The 22,810-nt window shown below is 31.1% G+C and overlaps 1 protein-coding gene across 1 annotated transcript; it reads left to right on the top strand.

The window, feature by feature from the left end:
• The first annotated feature begins 8,885 nt into the window (after positions 1-8,885).
• On the top strand, positions 8,886-19,297 carry LOC100810661 (kinesin-like protein KIN-14I). The gene is made up of 24 exons (XM_006599185.4): positions 8,886-9,077; positions 9,517-9,755; positions 10,320-10,392; positions 10,582-10,713; positions 10,783-11,021; positions 11,142-11,469; positions 12,823-12,922; positions 13,009-13,190; positions 13,721-13,836; positions 13,981-14,083; positions 14,349-14,501; positions 14,618-14,764; positions 14,844-15,053; positions 15,333-15,497; positions 15,569-15,676; positions 15,787-15,927; positions 16,008-16,202; positions 16,326-16,452; positions 16,558-16,760; positions 16,848-17,030; positions 17,281-17,376; positions 17,720-17,917; positions 18,395-18,666; positions 18,841-19,297. Exons 2-24 carry the CDS (start codon positions 9,598-9,600, stop codon positions 19,025-19,027), a joined length of 3,816 nt encoding a protein of 1,271 aa, XP_006599248.1. The 5' UTR covers positions 8,886-9,077; positions 9,517-9,597; the 3' UTR covers positions 19,028-19,297.
• The last annotated feature ends 3,513 nt before the right edge of the window (positions 19,298-22,810 follow it).

Genomic DNA, 22,810 nt, shown 5'->3' on the forward strand with positions numbered 1-22,810 from the left:
AAACTAGTTCAGTTTTTGCAACTATTTTTTGGGTATCGCCCCAACCCTGCCCCGACTTTGACAAGAAATTCCCGCTTTGACTAGGCACAAGTATGAGTATGGGTAATACCTATTTTTTTTTAAGTGTGATCTGAGTTCGATCTTTAACGATCTGTCCCCGTTACACGGAACTAGAAATATCTCAAGCGAAAAACTTTATTTTAATTCATTTAAAATTCTTTGATTAATTTTATTATGAAAACACTTGTAAACTTTTTGTGTTTCAAAGGCCAAAGTTAAAACGCACGATATCAAGATAAAACATCATGTGATATGACTATAAAACTGAATAACTATATGTCTTATGGGACTCAATCATATCATACACTTGTACAATATCAAAGGAAACAACAGATGGAAACACATCTTCACATCCTGGTATGCATATCCAAAAAGTCTCTAAAGACACAGGGCTACCTCCTAACCATCTGCTCCCCACATACATTAGATACAGGTACATCACAGGCAGGAACTACATGTACAACAACGCAAAGGGGTACACTTATAAAAAAATAATACTAAAACGGGATAAAACTGAAAACATTAAAGCATGATATACTATCATCACATATATAACATAATATGTAGATATCATACATAAAAGAATACGTCTTTATTTACATAACAAAGCATATTATAACAATCATCATATCAAGATTCAATCATCATACACCATTAGTCAATCAATCATCGGCACCAAAGACATGCTTGACTTCATGGAGATTTCACCTTTTGAGTGATTAACCTAAGTACATCTCTTAACATAGTCACACCTTGACCATTGGAGGAGACTTGAATTAACCCTACGGAGAAAGTATGATTTTATCAAAAATGGATGAGCATGAGTAGTGCCTTACCTTTGGTAATGCTTGCAACGACCTTAACCTTTTTAGAGGTTTGCTTATCCATCGATTCTATAGGCCATTTCACCGTTAACTACACTGAAAACCTCCAACACTAGGTTAAGGGCCTTCTTAGCAATCACAACTTACGTGTCTACTCACAACAACAACTACACTTAGATTCCTTGAGATTTTTAGGTACGACACATTCATACCCACCATGTCACTCATGGTTGGTCTCATGTATTCAATCACCATCAACAACAATTCATACCATATACATTGAAAAGTTACTAAACCTTTTGGGAAGTAATTTTCACACTCTGACATGCCATTCAAAGTCAAAACCTAGGGGTGATACTTAGGAAGATACCCAACTAGGCGAAACCCCTGGGCCACGTGAGACGTAGTTCTAGCATGGAACTCACTCTCTCAAGTATACCATTTTCATTTCAACAAAAGCCTTTCCAAACGTCGTAGCTAACCCTTCCAACACATATGCATGGTTACATGGCAAGATTATTATCAATTATCATCATCTTATCAACATCACCACATACACCTCATCAAACAATGTTCATATCATCATCAAGAAATCAACCAATACAACTCAATACATTCATCAATCAACGTAATTATCTCATCATCAATATAATTGATTTCATCAACAATAAGAGCATAGACCAATCAAATCATATAATTATGCATTAGTATATCATTATAACAACTTTTAGCTTCATGTTTAAGGTTATCAAAACATCTCATAAGTTTTGGATTACTATGTCTTTCATTTTCTATTATACACCTATGACCTTCATAACTTATGATAAATAAATATATACTAACTCAATAAAGTTGGTTCTTGTCTCATTTAAAAGACAAGAAGATTAGTTTACCCAAAAACCAAGTTTGGAAGCATACTATGCCTAAAATCATAATCTATATCAAACTTTTACTTTATACCGACAACTTGATCTTTGTTAATTAATTTAATCATTTCTAGAGTTATACACAATATTTTTAAGTGAAACTAAGTCCTTAGTTAGTTAACATCCTGGGCTACAACTTTTATGAAGATCATCTTCCCTAATTTGCACTCAAAGATTGACTTTTGATCCATTGAGTCAACTATGTCTTACTAAAGTCAATTAAATCTAGTAGAATTGTTCTAGGGGGATTTTACTAATATAACTGGTCGTTATCACACCAAATAATTGACTATTTGTGAATTTGAATTAAAACACAATCCTTGGAACTTAAAATAGTCAATTACCATACCACATAATCGACTATTGGCGTGAGCTAAAGGAAAATTCAACCCTTGGAACTTGTTTTAATCGATTATAGTCGATTAAAATGATTTAAGGGAGCAAGGGCTATGAATTTTCTCATAAAAACTTCATTTTTCTCAGATCTTATGCCATCCCACACTATGTGAACAATACCATAACAAATTCAAGCATGCATAAGACATTCTCAACCATCAAATTCTATTTATGTCCATACGTATCATCAAATCAATACCCAAATCTCAAAATCACATATATCATCATCAAACCATCAACATGATACATAATAACCATTCTAATACATCACAAGGAAATAACAAACAAGAACAAGGTCAGCTTCCCTTACCTCTATAAACCAAGGAGCAATCTTTAAGAGGAAGAAATGGAAAAGATGAGGGCTTTGGGTCCAAGATGAGAGCTTTCCTACTACCACTTAGCCACCACACACCAAGAACCCATCAACAAATAGAAACAACATTAAAATCCTAAAAATAAGTACTTTCATAAACTCCCATAGGTGCTCTATGAAGGAAAACAAAAATAGAGTCAAATGGAGGAATTAAGGGAGTTTATCCCTCCATGGCTCAACCAAACAACATCAAAGGGAGAGGAAAGGGTCTCCTTTGATCACCAACACCAAACCTTAAGCTTCTACGATTTGTGTCTCTCTTGGAGAAGAATAAGAAGAAAAAGAAAAAGAAGAAGAAGAGAAAGAGAGCCCCTTGTAAATGCAAAGCTGAATTGTGAGGGTTAGGGAATGGTTTATAACCCTTACAATTTTCCTTTCCACACCTAGGCTTTCTTTGAGCACACCCACTTCTTAACATAAATTAAGGTCCATCTGCTTAGGCCAAAACTTACTAAAACTCACTAAACAAACATAAGCACAACATCACCACATAAATAATTAATTTACTTCAAGCAATTAAATTAAAATTAATTGCACTTGATAATTAATTACAATCACTAAATCATGCATTATGAAAATCACAGTGTTACACAATCCCTATAGAATTCACGCGTGAGGAGGGTCAAAAAGGAGGCTTAAGGGTGACTAAGTTTCAAACCAAGGATTAATTCCATAGAATGCCCTAAGGATCAAAACTTGTGATTTGTGGAGATACCTCGAGGTTCCATGAAGAGACAAAAATCCTAATTATGGTGGTTAAAAAAATTAGTTTAAATATATAAATATGTTAATAAATGAAATTTATTAATTTATAGTTTATAATATATCATTTATTGCTTATTTTTCATTAAAAAACATCATTTATTGTAAACAATATTTTAGCATAGTACTAGTTAAATACGACTTGTGTCTTGCATAGATATTAATTTTACAATTTATAATTTTTTATACTATTATAACTTTTTTAATTTATGTAACTATGATATTTGAGAATAAAAATGTAGGGCCGACTTAAGGCCTAAGCAGCCAACCAAGGGCTTTAGGGCCCCCCCCCCCCCCCCCCCCCCAAAAAAAAGGCCCCAAAATTTTTTTTAGTACTAATATACCTAAAAAAAATGTAAAATTATATTTAAAAATAAATTTTAATTAAAATATTATAAGTAATTGTTAATATTTTTATTGGTACTGTAAGTAACAATTAATGAGCAACAACTCTTTATTAATATCATAGCATTGTTTAGAAAAAAGAGATTTAATAGTTGATAGCTAAAGAAACCCAAAAGTTTTTCTTTTATTTCTATTCTCTTTATTTTTTTCTTATTCAATTCTAATTTTGTCTTCTTTTCTCACTGTCTCTCATACTTCTCTGTCTTCTCACTTGCTTTTTCAGTTTACTTGATTATTGTTTCACTTTGACACATTAGCCAATAGCTCCTCAATACCTATTTGTTTATTCTCATTTGTTATGTGCATGTGTCTCTATTTGGATGGTAGAGGAAACAATTGACATTTCTTCCTTTTGAGTGTGTCAATATTAGGTAAAAGCCAAAAATAGAACATATTGTACTCTTATTTACTCAAATTTTCTTTTGTTGATAATTATTACATACTTACATGTTCCTTTATCAAATTATAATTGCTTTTTCTATTGAAAAGTGTTAATTTATTAATCTAAAATCTTATACATATAGTAATAGTCTCATTATTGTATTGACAAATGACTAGTTTTATATATATTATTAAGCTTCTGCCCCAAATTCTGATGAATTGCAAGATTGATCTCAAAATAAGTTTATTTTTTATTGTTTTATTAATGAATAATGATTAATCTCAAAATAATTTATGTAGGTTTAACAAAAAAATTAAAATTTGGAAATTAAGATTAAGCACTTACCAAAGAAGAGAAAGAGACTTGAGACTTCAAGATACAAGTTCATTTTCTTAACAACCAGAATTAGGTTTTATTGTTTTAGCTCATTCTTATTTTATATAATCATCTTTGTAGTGTTTTATATATTATAATTTTTAATTTCATACAAAAATATATAGAATAAGTATGTCAACTAGAAAATATGAATCATGCAATTCAAAACTTCAGAAAAAGAGAAGAGTTGAGGCTTTAATTGCATCACAAAAAGGAGCTATGTATAAATTTATAAAAACAGATGAGAAAAATGGATTAGAAAATACAGGTCGGTGCTCTTTGAATGAACAAGATAACAATTTAGATATAAGTGAAAACAACAATAGAGAAGTAGTTAGTGATGAGGATAATTATAATTCTGATTCTCAAACTCATGATAACAAGGAGGAGATTGGGAGACTAGATGATTCTACTTTTGAAAATATATATGATCCAAGCCAATGGAAGAATATTGATACGACTTTGAGAGATTTATTAGTGAAAAATGGCCCTATTAAAGTTACTGATATGGATTTCCCAAAGGGTAAATATTCTAGGCACTTTTCTTCATCAAATTACATTCAAAAGTTGCCTAATGGAGAAAAACATGAAAGAAAATGACTAATTTATTCTAGATATTTGGATAGAGTTTTTTGTTTTTGTTGCAAATTATTTAATGTTGTTTCTTGTACAAGTAAACTAGCTAACAAAGGTAGTAAAGATTGGAGAAATCTTAGTGCTAAGTTGAAGAGTCATGAAATAACGAATGAGCATATTACTAACATGATTGCATAGATTGATTTGGAAATGAGATTGGTAAAAAATAAAACAATAGACAAACATGTTCAAGAATAAATAAATAGAGATAGAGAACATTGGAGAAATGTGTTGTTAAGAATTATTGCAGTTGTTAAAACCCTTGGTAAAAATAACAGCCTTTCGTGGAAAAAAATGAAAAGATCTACCAAGAAACTAATGATTTTTTTAAAGTCTAATTGAAATGATTGTAAAATTTGATCCAATCATGCAAGAACATATTCGTCGAATTAAAGATGATGAAATTCACAACCATTACCTTGGGCATAATACACAAAATGAGTTGATAAATCTAATAGCAGGCGAAATCAAAACAAAAACTATAAAAAAATTAAGGATGCGAAATATTATGCAATCATTCTTGATTGTACTCCATATATAAGTCATCAAGAGCAAATGTCTTTTGCATTAAGGTGTGTGGATATTTTATCAACTCTAATAAAAGTTAATGAGTATTTTTTAGAATTTTTAAAAGTAGATGATACAAGTGGAAAATGTCTTTTTGATGCTATTATAGATGAATTAAAAATTATTGGACTTGATATTAATGACCTTAGGGGACAAGGATATGATAATGGATCTAATATGAAAGGAAAACGTCAGGGTGTGCAGAAAAGATTCATTGATATTAATCCTAGATCATTTTATATTCCTTGTGGTTGTCATAGTTTAAACTTTGTGATATGACTAACTCTTGTCCTAAAGCTACATCTTTCTTTGGTGTGTTACAACACGTGTATACACTTTATTTCCTTCTTCTACAAAAAGGTGGAAAATTTTACAAAACCATATATATAGCTTAACTCTTAAATCATTGTCACAAACACATTCCGAAAACTATATTGAAAGTGTGAAAGTTGTAAGATTTCAAACTTTTCAAATAAGAGATGCTTTATTTGAATTAGCTGAAACTAGTAATGATCCTAAAATAAAAAGTGAAGCTGATTGTTTAGCAAATTATGAGCATGAAAACTTTGAATTTTTGTTAGGCATGACTATTTGGTACGATATTTTATTTTCAGTTAACTTAGTAAGAATTTACAATCAAAAGATATATGCATTGATGAAGCTATTGAACAATTAAAAGGTCTTCTTTCATTTTTTGAAAAGTATAGGGAAAATAGATTTGAAAATGCATTGATTTCTACCAAGGAAATTGCTTTTGAAATGGATATAAAGCCTAAGTTTCGTGAAAAACATATTAGTCGTAGAAAGAAACAATTTGATGAAAATGTTGAGGATGAAATTGTAAAATCTCTTCAAGAATCATTTAGAATTGATTACTTTTTGTATATCGTAGATAAAGCAATTGCCATACTTCAAAGTAGATTTGAACAATTTAAAATATATGAAGATATTTTTGGTTTTTTATTTAGTGTTAAAAAATTAAAGTTACTAGATTGTACACTTTTGAAAGAGAAATGCCTAAACCTTGAAAAATCTTTGAAACATGATAATTTGTTGGGTGTTGATGGATTAAATTTATTTTCAGAATTATATATCTTAAAGGAAATTATAGGATTGAAAAATGATAAACCAATTGACATTCTTAATTTTATAAAAAGAATAAATTCTTTTCCAAATGCGTATATAACTTATAGAACAATGTTAACGATACCAATATCAATTGCTTCAGCTGAAATGAGTTTTTCAAAGCTAAAAATAATAAAAACTTACTTAAGATCAATAATGTTTCAACAAAGATTGAACAGATTGATGTTATTGTCTATTGAAAAAGAAATGTTAAATGAAATTAATTACGACAATTTAATCGATAACTTTGCATCACAAAAAGCCCAAAAAATTAATTTTAAATAAAATAATGATAATTTTAATAAACTATTTTATGAGTAAATAAAAGGCCTCAGTCTTAAATTTACTTTAGGCCTCTCAAGTGCTTGAGCCGCCCCTGTCAAAATGTATACTATTATTACTATTATTATTATGTTAGTATTTAAGATAAAATTTAATTTATTATAATAATAATAATAATAATAATAATAATAATAATAATAAATTTTTACGACATTTTAAGAAAATTATGATTATAAAAAAGTTATCATAATTATAAGAAAAACGTATTAGTGTTAATTAAATTTAATTTAAGTTAGAATCATGATTGAATTATGATAAAAGACGTAACTCTTCAAATGATTTCTTTGACCAGACATGAAGAGTCTATAAAAACATGGTTTTGACACACATTTCAAGATATATGATATTCTTCCAAACAATCCTTTTTCACAATCTTTCTTTAACCATTGCCCATTGCTTTTTCTTTGACAAAAAACTTTCTAAACTTTGTTTTTCTCTGCAAGTGAAAATTCTGTAGAAAACAAAAGTGTGTTATCTTTTCTTCCTTCTCCCTCTTGCCAAAAGATTCAAATGATTAACCGCCTGAGAATTCTTTTGATTCTTCCTATTCCCTTTAAACAAAAGATTTCAAAGGACTAACCGCCTGAGATATCTTTCGTTTCCCCTTACAAAGATTCAAGGGACTAACCGCCTAAGAATTCTTTATCTTAACACATTGGAGGGTACATCCTTTGTGCTACAAGTAGAGCGTACATCTACTTGACTTGTAATACTGAGAACAAGAGATAGTACATCTCTTGTGGATCAATTCAAGTGGAGCGTACATCCACTTGGTTGTTCAAAGAGAATAAGGGATGATACATCCCTTGTGGATCTTTGCTTGTAAAGGATTTTACAAGGTTATTGGAAATCTCAAGAACCGATGGTGCTTGGGGACTAGATGTAGGCACAGGTTGTTGCCGAACTAGTATAAATCTTGTGTTTGTCTTTTTCTTCCCTCTACACTCCTGATCTTTCCGTTGTGTACTTTTTATTTTCGCTTTAATTTTGTCTAAGTTATTGTTTCTGTTCTTTACTTTCTCATAATTTAGTAGTAAAACCTAATTGAATCTACTAACATTAAGAAGGATATATTTTTAATTAGTCAAGACACATTAATAATTAATTCAACCCCCTTCTTAATTATTCCGATGTCACTTGATCCAACAAATATGCATTTTAATTTTTTATTAATGAAAGTAATAAAATTTTATATGCTTTTAAATATTAAATTTTGTGATAATTTCTTTTTATTTTATAAATCTAATAACTAATTAAATTAATTTACTATATAAAATATTTAATAGTTTTGTATACATTAATTATATATTAGATTTAAGATTATTGCATAGTCAACTTTATTGTTATACGTAAACATAAAAATATAGATAAAAGAAAACTACCGTTTCTTTACAACAGTCATAATTGCAATTTTGTTAATAATTTTGAATCTAAAATTATGTGTGAAGTAAATAATGAAAGAGAGTTGAAATTGAAACTTTTGATTTGGCCGTATTACCATTTGGTCTTATTGCTTCCAACAAACACGACTATTAATTAATTAATACATTTAAAAAAATTGGTTAAAGAAAATTGTTGTTCTTCTTAAATCTCAGTCTTCATTTTATTCTTAGCGAGAAAGGAACGAAAAAGAAAGAAAAGTAGCATAGTAATTTTGATGAACGATTTTTCCAGCCTTGTTGGCACATCGCATATAATGCACTCGTGAGTCATGACTCTTTCCCTCTCTCACTTCGCCATTGCTTTCTCTCGTTTCATTTCATGTAAACCAAATTGAACTGTCACTGAGATCTCTCTCTCTCTCTTCTATTCATTGCCACTCAACCTCCCACTTTTTTTTTTTTTTTAGACAGACAGACACACCAATGTTATTGTAACTCAGACACTTCATTGCTGTCACAAAGGTTGCCTTTTTATTTTTATTTTTATCTCCACTTTTTTTTTTTTTGAATTTCTCAGCTTAGTTTCTGGGGTGCGTCCATATCCTCATTTTCTGGTCAATGCAAGTGTAACGATGTACCTGCAAATGGGTGTTTGGTTCTTTAAAGTTTGTGAATTTTGTGGATCTTATGTTTGATGCTTGAAGCTTTTTCATTCCTGGGTCTGTGTTTATCTTTTCCCTTCATCATTCTTGTGTTTTTGATCAATTTGACTAATGGGTCTGATGATTCCATCCTTCTTTGCCCTTTTATGTTTGAAGACTATTTTTCAGCTTTCAAGAACAATCATGACACCTTTTCTCTTTCGTTTTGAGCTTGGATTCTCACATACCAGCAAGGCTCTGTTATTTATTTTTATATTGTGTGCTCTTTTGACTTATGTTTGGATCTTTGTGTTATGCAGTGAAAGAACTTGAAGGAGAAATAAGAGCCAAATTTGTTGGTTTGATTGAGGTAAATTGATATATGATAATCTGAAAGGAAAATGATCACTGATGTGCCCCCATCTATGACTCAAAACGGTAGGTCAAGCAGATATTCCTTTGGCTCAAGCAATGGCAATGGTGATACCCCTGCACAAAATGGCTCTGCTGTTATCAATGTTGATGATTATGATAGTGATAGCTCCAATTTTGCACCATCGTGAGTATCATCCTTTCTTTTGGAGATGTTAAAAATTTGATTTTTTTTCCCTTCAAAATGATGATGGACATTTAGTTTTAGAAACTTTATTTATTTGGCTTAAATCTAGTATATTTACTTTTTCAATTATAGGGTATTACAATCTCATATCACAATCTTCTCCAGTAGATTGTAAAGTATATTTGATCTAAAAAAGTGATGTTTCAAATCGCGAAGAAATTTTACTTGTTAACCAGTAAATCTTATTTTCCTTCCTTAATACGGTTCTACAACATTCAAATAATACTTTTAAAGTTATAACTCACACTTGCTTGAAACTTTATATCAACTCTTGGAAGTTTCACCTCTAGGCAAGCATTTATCCACTTTCATTGTATGCATTCAAAACATTATGCATGAATTCTGTTCCTATTGACAATGATCAATCTTACTCTTTGCAACATTTTTTTTTTGCCTTTTCCCCTTGAACTGTGTGGCTAATTTTATGTCAAGCAATGCAATTTTCTGTTTTTCCATGTGCAACATTATCCATTTTGTAACTTGGTAATGATTTGTTTGTTGCAGCACGCCATCAACTATGTCAATGGCTGTTCCAGCAGAACTAGGTGGAGCTGTACCCTTGATCAACAGATTCCAGGTGAGAAAATTTATGTTTTAATCTAGACATAAATATAATTCTTCAAATCTTATTGTTTCCCTGTTACTTTTGTGTCTCAATGATTTGTCTGACTAATTACCTGGACTAATTAATGATGGTTTTATGTTGTTTGCTTTTGAGCACAAACATTTGATATGACCACGTTTCTGTTTATGTTGTTTGTTGTAGGTGGATGGATTTTTAAAATTAATGCAGAAACAAATTCAATCTGCTGGGAAACATGGATTTTTTTCTAAAAGATCTGTAGGTCCCCAAGTTCGAGAAAAAGTTACATTTGAGGACATGTTGAGTTTTCAAAAGGTAATCAGATCAAATACCAGTTATTTTCAAAATATGTGGTATGAAGAGCTAACTCACCAATTTTTGTAGGATCCAATTCCAACATCATTGCTCAAGTTAAATGTTGATTTTGTAAGTAGGGCAACAAAATTATTCCAAATAATTTTGAAATATATGGGAATTGATCCATCTGATCGTGTAACTCCAATAAGCTTAGATGAACGAGTTGAGCTTGTAGGGAAACTGTACAAGCAAAGTTTGAAACGACCAGAACTCCGAGATGAACTTTTTGTTCAGATATCAAAGCAAACAAGAAATAACCCTGAGAGGTATGCAACATTTAGATTCAGTATTGAGTGTCATGTTTCATCATTTTTGGCCTTTAATCATTGCAGCTATATCCACTGTGTTTTTTGCACTAGTGATTGATATGTGTCTCTCAAAAATAGGCAATACTTGATTAAAGCATGGGAGCTCATGTATTTGTGTGCATCCTCAATGTCTCCTAGTAAAGATATTAGCAGTTATCTATCAGAATACATTCATAACATAGCAAATGGTGTGGCTACTGATTCTGAGATTCAAGTCCTTGCATTAAATACATTAAATGCTTTGAAACATTCTGTCAAGGCTGGTCCCAGACATATAATTCCTGGGCGTGAGGAGATTGAAGCTCTGTTGACTGGGAGAAAGCTTACAACTATAGTGTTCTTCCTAGATGAAACTTTTGAAGAAATTACGTATGACATGTCAACCACAGTTGCCAATGCTGTTGAGGTTCTTGAGTCCCTTATATACTTCTCTTTGCATTTTCATGCTTTCCTAACTGATGTGAATGTTTTTAAAAAAAAGAGAAAATAGACTGTGGACAGTGTAAATCGATTTTACTTTGTCAACCAATCACAAACCATCTTGTATGGTACGCTTGTCAACTTTTAAAATAATTATCTTAAAAGCCATACTAATGGTTATTTATGATTGGTTGACATTGTAAATGTTTTTACACCAACAATGCATAGCCATATACTTTTCTATTTAAGGCTTTGGTCGCTTTAAATCAACAACTTGAAATGTGACATTAATTCTTGTATGTCTATTTGCATTTGCATGCATTTCTAACTGATATCAATATATATGAAATATTATGGAAGATTGAAAATTGAAGAATGTGAAATAGATATAAGACTTCTGAATAATGGTTTAATGAAAGTGATTAGAGAAAATATTTTGTCTATGGACAGAATTTATTCAATCTAATGAAGGGAATCCGTATGCATCCAATTCCAAACCTTTTCTATTCAAGACTTTCAGTTGCTTTAAATGAAAAACTGAATAAATGTTCACGGCTTGAGCCAGCAAAAGCGTATTAGATTTTAGATGAGTATTACTAGACTTATAACAATACCTTCATGTTGACACTTAAGGTTCAAGTTTCATAAGGGTGGTGGAAGAGCATCCAGTAAATCTTTGATTTCCCGCTTTCTCTAAACTTCAAATGAAGGACTCATGGATTCAATCAGCAGTTGTTTTTTAGTGAGGTTTATATTATCAAGAATGGTATCATTCAATAAAATGAATAAAAGCCTGCCAATGATTATTACTTATTACTTTTCTCTTCCTTACTATTTTACATTAATGTTTGCATTCAATAAGATAGACAAAAGCTATAGGCTAGTGTTTATTACTTCTCTGCATCTTACAAGTCCTTCTATGGACATGATACTTAATTGCACCATTAAAATAAACAAATAGCCATTCTTCTCTTTTGTTGAAATAAATAAAACTAAATTGTATGTGACTATATTTTTACTTTTTAGGCAACTAACTATTTTGATGAACAAATAGCCATTCTGCTCTGTTTTTCGCATCACCTTACTGCTTTGTTGTCTTATACATAGGCAGATTACTTTTCTAACATAATCTCATCATCTGTATTCTGCTAAATTGCAGTTCTGTTCTTAAACTTGTTTGATAAACAGAACAATGTATTTGGTTAATTAAGTTAATTTTCTTAAAAGGATGCTATATGGTGTTTGTTTGTTTACTTATGTTTGAAGTTCTTCATACCTCAAACACTTGTGTTTATACTTTATACTACGAAGTTTATATCCTTTTATTCCTTACCTCCAGGAACTTGCAGGGCTCATTAAACTGTCAACTTACTCCAGCTTTAGTCTATTTGAATGTCGTAAAGTTGTTACTGGCTCCAAAGCACCTGATCTTGGGAATGGCATGTCTTTTTTCCTCTCCTTGTTTTTGTTATATTATAATCAAGCTGTAGTTAATTGTCTGACAGCTCCTTTTATTGTTACTAAGAGGAGTACATTGGGTTAGATGCAAACAAATATATTGGGGATCTCCTGGCAGAATTTAAAGCTGCAAAGGATCGGAGTAAAGGAGAAATCTTGCACTGTAAACTGATATTCAAGAAAAAGTTATTTCGTGAGTCAGATGAAGCTGTGACAGAGCCTATGTTTGTGCAATTATCTTATGTACAGGTATGCCTTTTCATTATGAAACCTTACATATGATGACAAGTATATCTAGTTAATGCACAAAGCTGTAATTACCTTCAATTTATAGATGTGTTATGAACCTTAGCGTAGGATTGAGTTGTGGGCCTAGACATGCAAGACTTCTTTCGACCTATAGTGAAAGCAAGAAGCAGACTTGCCCTTGACAGAGCCCCTCCTAAACTAACACAAGTTTTCTGAATATTTCTTCTTATTTCATTTCCATCAACTATCAAGTCTACCCTTTAAATAGGCTACAAAAATATCCTAACTAGTATCCCAAAAATAAAGAGAATACTAATAGATAGGATCATAACTAACAATTATCGTAATTGATCTAATTGATAAAACAAAAATAAGATATCCCTAATTATTAAGATCTTATCTAAAAATTACCCTAATTAATAAAATGAGAAAAGATAAAGAAATAAGACAACTAAAGAATTCAAGATTAGATATGATAATCCTAATTTGTGACCATATCATTTTTGTTGATACTGGATGTGTTGGTACAGATGCAACATGATTATATTTTGGGAAATTACCCTGTTGGAAGGGATGATGCTGCTCAGCTTTCTGCCTTACAAATCTTAGCTGAGATTGGATTTCTTAGCACACCAGAATCATGCATGTAAGTGGCTTTTAGTGTTCATTTGTTATTAACTACTTCATAACAGTGTTTAGTGCTATTTTAAATTTTATCCTAGTGAATGAACTTGTTAATTTCTATTTTCTATATCCTTGTGACACTGACGGGTTATGCTGTATTTCTCAGTGACTGGAATTCACTTCTGGAGCGTTTCCTGCCCAGACAAATTTCAATGACACGAGCAAAACGGGAATGGGAGTATGACATTCTTTCTCGTTATCGTTCATTGGTATGAGAAGACTATCTATATATTTGTCTTTGACCTTCAATTAGTGACAATTATGAGAAATTTAATTTTTAATTTGTATTTTTAATTGTACTTAATCTTTGTTGTACACATAGCTTTAGTCATTTTTCACTTTTGTCTTAGTTTTAAATATAAAAATTCATATTTGCTTCTAGCCTATACTTTATAGTAAATGAAATATACTGCTGGGTTTCTTTGTATTTTTTTTCCTCCCCTTCCATAATATTTTTTTTATCTCTTTAATTAGGAGAATCTGACAAAAGATGATGCGCGACAACAATTTCTGCGTATATTGAGAGCACTTCCTTATGGAAATTCTGTTTTCTTCAATGTTCGCAAGATTGATGATCCTATTGGACTCTTACCTGGCCGGATAATTTTGGGAATTAATAAAAGAGGGGTATGACTAAACAAAAAAATAACTAGTTAAACTAAACATTATATAGTTTACTATTACAATTATTAAAAAATGAACTGTGCTTTTAATTGTGTTTTTTCTTGATCAATTGGCTATAGATTCATTTTTTCCGTCCAGTTCCTAAGGAATATTTGCACTCAGCTGAGTTGAGAGACATAATGCAATTTGGAAGCAGCAATACTGCAGTCTTTTTTAAAATGCGAGTTGCAGGTGTTCTCCACATATTCCAGTTTGAAACCAAGCAGGTATAATACCTTTGTTGATGTTGCACAAACTTTCTTTGGAATTATTTTGTCACACTGGTATTTTATCTCTTGGTTGTAGGGAGAAGAAATTTGTGTAGCTCTTCAGACACACATAAATGATGTAATGCTGCGTCGCTATTCGAAAGCAAGATCAGCTGCTGGTGGTGGTAGTGGTTCTCTGAATGGAGACATTTCTAATAATTCTAAAACTCCTAATATGGAATTATATGAGAAGCGTGTTCAAGAATTGTCAAAACATATTGAAGAATCTAAAAAAAATGCTGATCAAGTAAGTCTGAACTTCTAGTATATAATATATTATGCAGGTTGTACCAAATTAAACTATTAAACCTAGAGAACAGTTTCTTTGGCTTGTTGCATATTAAATCAAACCTAAGACTTATTTGCTTCCCTTTGGCTAGTCAAAGTTGAGGTTTGAACTAGTTGCCTTTGGGTAAAGATAAAGAGGCTTGCATCTGCTTAAAGTTATCAATACAAACTATATCATATTGGATGTCTAATACATGCTTTTGAGTTAATAGTTACAATCCTAAATTTTATTGAATAGTTGCTTGAAGAATTACGTGTGAAGCAAAAACAAGAAGAGAAAATGCAAGAAGAATTGGATGACTTGAAAGAATCCTTAAAAGCCAATAAACAAAATTTGGATGCCGTTACAAGTGACCGTGATAGTCTTGTATCATTATGCAATGAAAAAGATAAGGAACTACAGGTAAAGATCAATGAGTTTTTTTACCTCTACATTATTGGTCGACTTGTCTTAGTGATCGTACAATCTAACAGGCTGCTATTCTAGACAAAAGGAATATGGAATCTAGGATGGCCAAGTTAAATAATGCGGTGATAGAGAACACTGCCAAAAAGGATCTTGCTAATGCTGGAAATAGACAAGTAAGATACTCCATGAAATTGTTATTCACGCATTCAATATCATCTTATTGATTATATTGTGGATTTTATTTTTCGATGTATAAACAATGAGCTTTGCATGGTACCAATAGGTGACTCAAAAGCTTGAAGATGAGCTAAAAGTTTGTAAATATGAGCTGCTATCAGCCAACGAAACTATCGAAAGCTTGAAGAGTGAAAAATTGATTTTGGAACAGAAGTTATCTGCACTTGAAAAGAGGAATGCTGGAGAGGTAATATAAAAAATTGAAAATCACTATTTAAAATTAAAAAAACAATCAATTTAAGATGACGGTGGTTGTTAAAATACCAGATTAGTTCCCTTAAGTGGAAACTTGAGCAAGAACGCAAAGTTGTGAAGTCTGAAGCGTACGAGCTTGAAAGAAGGCTAGAAGGGTGTAGGCAAGAATTATTGACTGCTAAGGCTATCATTTCAGTCAAGGACTCTGAATTTGATGCATTGCAGAATAATTTGAAGGAGCTAGAAGAATTGAGAGAAATGAAAGAGGTATTAATACTTATATTTCATTATTTTAACTGCTTCAATTGTATAGTAGCCAAATAGTTTTTTATGTTTTCTTTATTTTCACTTTATTGTGAATTTAAAACATGAATGTGTTTTATGATTTAGGATATCGATAGAAAGAATGAACAGACAGCTGCCATACTGAAAATACAAGGGGCTCAATTAGCTGAAATGGAATCACTTTATAAGGAAGAACAGGTTTTAAGGAAGCGCTATTTTAATGTAATAGAAGGTGGATGATCAAAACTCTTTATTTTTGGAATCCAGTCTATGTGAATGTGTTGACATCATATATAACTGGTCACATATTCAACCTTGGAACTTGTTTTTCTTTCAGACATGAAGGGCAAGATCAGAGTTTACTGTCGACTAAGACCTCTTAGTGAAAAAGAGATTGTTGAGAAAGAAAGAGAAGTTCTTACTGCAGTTGATGAATTTACTGTTGAATACCCATGGAAAGATGAAAAACTGAAGCAGTACATATATGACCGAGTTTTTGATGCTAATGCAACTCAAGAAAGCGTATTTGAGGATACAAAGGCAAGTCATAAATTGTATTTATTTCTTGCTTATGGAAACATATATAACTTACACTCATTACCAATTTCTCGTGTATTTGCAATGCAGTATTTGGTGCAATCTGCTGTAGATGGTTATAATGTTTGCATATTTGCTTATGGTCAAACTGGATCTGGAAAGACATTTACAATCTATGGATCGGACATCAACCCTGGGCTTACTCCTCGTGCAATTGCAGAACTTTTCAGAATTTTAAGAAGAGATAATAACAAGTATTCTTTTTCCTTGAAGGTAACATATCTAAAATGGAGATAAATAAATTTCCATTTCTCTTTTCTCGTTTAAAATTATGTCATTAGATCAATGTACATAAAGTATTCAACAGGTAAATTATTGAAGAATTAAGTTTGAATACATTGTTGCTGTAGAAAAGTTTACATTGTTCTTTTTCCATTTTCTTTTTTGTCTTAGAGTTCTGCAAATGTTAAAAGTTTTGCAAAACTTGGTTATCTTTTTTTGATTTCTCGTGTCAATGATGCAGGCATACATGGTGGAGTTGTATCAGGATACCCTTATAGATCTGTTGTTACCAAAGAATGGAAAGCCTTTAAAATTGGATATCAAGAAGGATTCAACGGTAATTATCCTTGTTGTCATTCCTAATTTCAATGTGTAAATATTTTATTACTTAAATGAAAAGCATTTCTAACTGGATATTAAAAAGGATTTAAAAGTGTGTATTGGTATGCTTAGTTTTGATTTCTTAGTCAGAAAATGTACCGACCTTAAGTTGTGATAAATTTTCATATTCCACTATGCAATGATTTCTAACAATTGAGTTAGGGTGCTTTTTCACCCTTGTGGATACCTTTCAAAATAAGCTGAGAATTATTGAACTTAAAACTGTACAAAATTATAGAATTATACATCATATACTCAGCAACAATCATAATTGTTCTATTTTTAATTTTTGATGTTAGGGAATGGTAGTTGTGGAAAATGTGACAGTTATGTCTATTTCTACAATTGAAGAATTGAATAGTATAATACAAAGAGGATCTGAACGGCGACATATATCAGGAACCCAAATGAATGATGAAAGTTCAAGATCTCATCTCATTCTATCAATTGTAATTGAAAGTACCAACCTTCAAAGTCAGTCAGTTGCAAAAGGAAAGGTATATTTTAGATTTTTTCCTTTAACAGCAATAATATATCCTCTTTTAAGAATTGGGCTAGAAAAAGTAGAAGACAGATGGAAAGAGATGAACTTTATTCAAATACACTTCTCCATTATTCTAAATCGAGAGGGGAGATGGAAATGAATGAAAGTTGAAAACCAAAACAACCAAGAGATGTTTTGTTTTTTTATTTTATTTTAAAAACTACAAAAGAGACTTTTAAAACAATTTTCAAAAACTAATCTTATGAAATAAGTTTTTCTGTTTTGTTTTTTAAAAACACAGGGTAGTTTTAAAAAATAGGAAACAAACATGCCTTAATCTCCATAATCATATTCTGGAATTTCTACCTCCTGATTAACTAAGCTAGTAATCAGGGAAAAATGTTTCTTCATTGTTAAGCAACAATGTGGAACATTGATTGTTTCTTGAGCTCGTGGTGCGTGCTTATTTTATCTTGGATTCAATATGCAGCTAAGTTTTGTGGATCTTGCTGGTTCAGAAAGAGTGAAAAAGTCAGGTTCTACCGGGAGTCAGCTTAAGGAAGCTCAGAGCATTAACAAGTCATTATCAGCACTTGGAGATGTTATTAGCTCTTTGTCTTCTGGTGGTCAACACACACCATACAGGAATCACAAATTAACCATGTTAATGAGTGATTCACTTGGTGGTAATGCCAAAACTCTCATGTTTGTGAATGTTGCTCCCACAGAATCAAATTTGGATGAGACAAATAACTCTCTCATGTATGTTCTTTCTTATTTTCTTTCATTATTAATGTTGAGATTTCACATCAACTAGCGATATAACCAATGTGTCTTTGTAGGGATTACATTGACCTTATCTTTTTTATGTGAGATCTAAACAATTGACTTGAAAGTGTCTCTCTTGTTCTAACATCATTCATCTTTGTTATTTAGGTATGCCTCACGAGTGAGATCCATTGTGAATGACCCCAACAAAAATGTTTCCTCAAAAGAGGTAGCACGGCTGAAGAAGTTGGTTGCATATTGGAAACAACAAGCTGGTAGAACACTTGAGTATGATGATTTAGAAGAAATTCAAGATGAAAGACCAACTAAAGAGAATGGTAATGGCAATAGGTAAAAGAGGAGTTCACAAATAGCTACCAAGATATTGGATTTATCATAGGGGCTCTATTTTCTTTTTGGAATGTTTAATGATCATTTTCCATAATCAAATTGTATATCTTTTTAGAGGGATCTAGGCTCTATAGTTGAATCTAATGTATATAGTATTAATCCTTTCGATTCACACACATTCAAGTATATTCATTATTCTATATGAATATTTCTTACCTTCAAAATGCACGAGTTTTGCTAAAGATTGAATACCAAGGAACTCAAACACACACAACTGATACAAGTGTATTCATTTGTTTTTTATTCATTATTCTATATGAACATTTCCTACCTCTAAAATACTTAGATTTTGTTAAAGATTGAATACCTAAAACTCCAACAATTGAATTTAATGTTTCTAAATACATTTAATCAAGAATAAATTACTGACATTAATATTATTTATATATAATTAAATATTAATTTTGATAATTTTAATATTAGGTAATAATATTGGGAGTTTAATGTTTATACATTAATAGTGTAAAAAGTTTTACATTTTCATTCGATCACAAATTATTATTTGAATTATTTTAAGATAATTATTTTAAAAATCAATAAACTTATCATATATGCTAGGTTGTGATTGGATAACTAAGTAAATTTTTTTACATTGTTAGTGTATAACATTTTTTCTCATATTCTATTTATGATACATTTTTATTTTAAATTTATAATTAATGATAGAATTTAAATAATAATTTATTATATATATATATATATATATATATATATATATATATATATATATATATATATATATATATATATATATATATATATATATATATAAGTAAACTTCACTTATGTAACACCCTAAAGAATATTACCTTTTGCCTTCTTACATTACTAAATTTTGTAAACTTATAACATAGAAGTATTAGAGTTAACTACGCGGAAACTAAAACTTAAACATGTATAACATAAATAGGTTTTAAAAAAAGCTCTTGACACTTATGTGTCTTACAAAAATCAGGGTACATACAAGATGAACTAAGTTCCCATACATTGGGAGTTACAAAACTATTCTAATCTTCCTCCAATCAAGTAACTCCAAGCTCCAAGTTCCAAGCTTTTCCCATGAGGTATCCATTTGCTAACTGGTAAAAAAAAAATGAAAACTAAAAGGAATGAGACATAATGTCTCAGTGAGTGCTCTAAGGACTCCATCCATGTTGATTCTTCATTCTAGACACCCTTTTCTTAACACTCATGCCTTCTCCTTTTCTTTTCTCAAGCACTCTATCAACTATTATCCCATCAATCATTATCATATCTATCTCATTGGACTATACCTTAAACTTCAATTAGACACCTAGAGTTAATTACCTTGGCTAACTCTAAGGCCACTAGTGTCATATGACACATCAATATCATTATGTTATTTTTTACAACTCACTTGAATCTCAGTTCATTGACTTCAAAATATGTACAACCTCTTCTTTTTCTAACTACCTAATTAAGGCTCACATAATCTCTCTATTAAACATATTTCCTTTCTACAAGTCAATTGCATAAGAACCCTAAGTTAGACCCATCCATAAGCATAGCATAAGCAAATTTCAATCAAGGAAAAGAGAAATAAAACTAGGTATTATATACTTCAAAAACAAGACATAGAATAACTGACAATTTATAATCCAACTCATTTCATAAAAAGTTATCTTATACATGTACATCAATATATATCAACAAATGATAATATCATAGATCAATCACCAAATGTCATCATGTGAATTCAAACACCAGCTATCAAAAGTTTCCATCATCATCCAATCATCAGAATTTATCATAACATATGACTTAAACAACATCATCAATAAATTCCATACTTTTATCAACATTATCCCATATAAAAATCAATCCTCAAATTTCTTACCAGGCTCAATCATCACAACTTTCACATACCAAAAGCCAACTAGGCCACTATCATCACAACTGACATACACTAGCAGCCAACTAGGCTACCTTAAACTCAAACATTGAGTCTATTCCATGGAATTTCAACACGATATGAGCGGTTTCCCATGAGTCGTATCCCATGACATGGTACTCACACTTCGACCATTCAAGGAATCGCTTGAGCTGACCTTATGAAGAAAATGTGATTTTATCGAATATAGATAGGTGCAGGTATTGACTTACCTTTGTAGGTTTACAAGATCATACATCTATATGGATTTGTCCACTTGTTTATTCTATAGGCCAATTCCCATTAGCCACCACAAAAACCTCCAACATTAGGTTGAAAGTCCATCTAGCACCTTTAACTTACGTGCTTACTCATATGTCTGTGCACCAACTGTACACACATTGTATATCGATGACATTAGTACATTTATGTGTACCCACCGTGTACTAGCAGCAATAATAGTATATTTTGGTGCACTGACTGTGTAATAATGGCAACAACAATACATTTTTGTGCACACACCATGTACCAACAACAACAACAAAAATAACAATGACACCAACTCATTGAATATATCTAGGGACAATTCCAACATCAAGTCCACACTCACATTATACATCTAATCAATAACATGCTATATTTAGATAATTTATTCAGGGTTTTCTTCTCAAGATATAAAATTTCAATAATCATCCAACCATCTCAACAATAAAGTACTTATCTTATAGATAAATCTACTACATTTATTTCAACATTTATAAGATTCATTATTATCTACATTCATCTTTGAAATAAAATATCTAAAACAAAAGAATAATCCTCATAAAAGTAACTTTACTCCTTCTTTGTAGTTCATAAAACAATTATATACCCATTTGGAATCGATATGGAAACTCTAAAAAAAGTACTTAAGGTAAAAACATTGTCTTTAAAATTTGTCTTAGCAACAAATTTCCGCTTAGCCAAATTTCTTCAGACTTTCATTCTGTCACAAATTTGTCTTAGCCACAAACTATTGCTTAGCCAAATTTCTCTAGACTTCAATTTTGCCACAAATGTCGCTTAAACACAAACTGTTGCTTAGCCAAATTTCTCTAGACTTCTTTTTGGCCACAAATTGCCGATTAGCCAAATTTCTCTAGACTTCTTTTGTGCCTAAAATTTGGCTTAGTCACAAATTGTTGCTTAGCCAAACAATAACTCATGAATCCAAGCTTCAAACACCATTAATGACTACCCAACCTTCCAAACTCACAATAAACACAAATGATCATCACTAATGCTTCCTAACACTAAACCCCCAACATAAGAACTCTTTATCTAAGAAAAATACCTCAAAATCATCATCCTTCCTAAACCATATGAATAGTGTGTAAAAATGGAAAAAGGAAGGATCAAGGAAATCTATCAATGAAATACTGAAGGGAAAGGAAAAAGGGGAAGCACTCATGTCTCGGAACATGCCAGAATGAGCTTTGGACACTCAGTCTCCAATTCTTTACTCCTTCTCCTTCTCTTTTCTTCTCACCTCTTCTCTTCTTTCTTTCTTTCTATCTCCTCTTAAACATATGTATGTGTGGGGGCTTTTGTGGGCCTTGGCATGCCTTGGGCCTTGGTTCCCCATTTGGGTCATGTTATTCTATTCTCATCAATTTCTAATATGAGATTACTATCATTAAGACTATCACATCGAAGGTCTCTGTATTATATATTACTAATGTCCATAAATTAGGGATGTTGCAACTTGAACCTTTGAGAGCCGTCGGATTAAAATTTTAACTTTATAATGGCCATTGATCTAATTCAATAACATAACCTTCATTTTAACATTTTTCA

Source organism: Glycine max, chromosome 16 (genome assembly GCF_000004515.6).
Source record: "Glycine max cultivar Williams 82 chromosome 16, Glycine_max_v4.0, whole genome shotgun sequence".
NCBI classification, from domain to species: domain Eukaryota; kingdom Viridiplantae; phylum Streptophyta; class Magnoliopsida; order Fabales; family Fabaceae; genus Glycine; species Glycine max.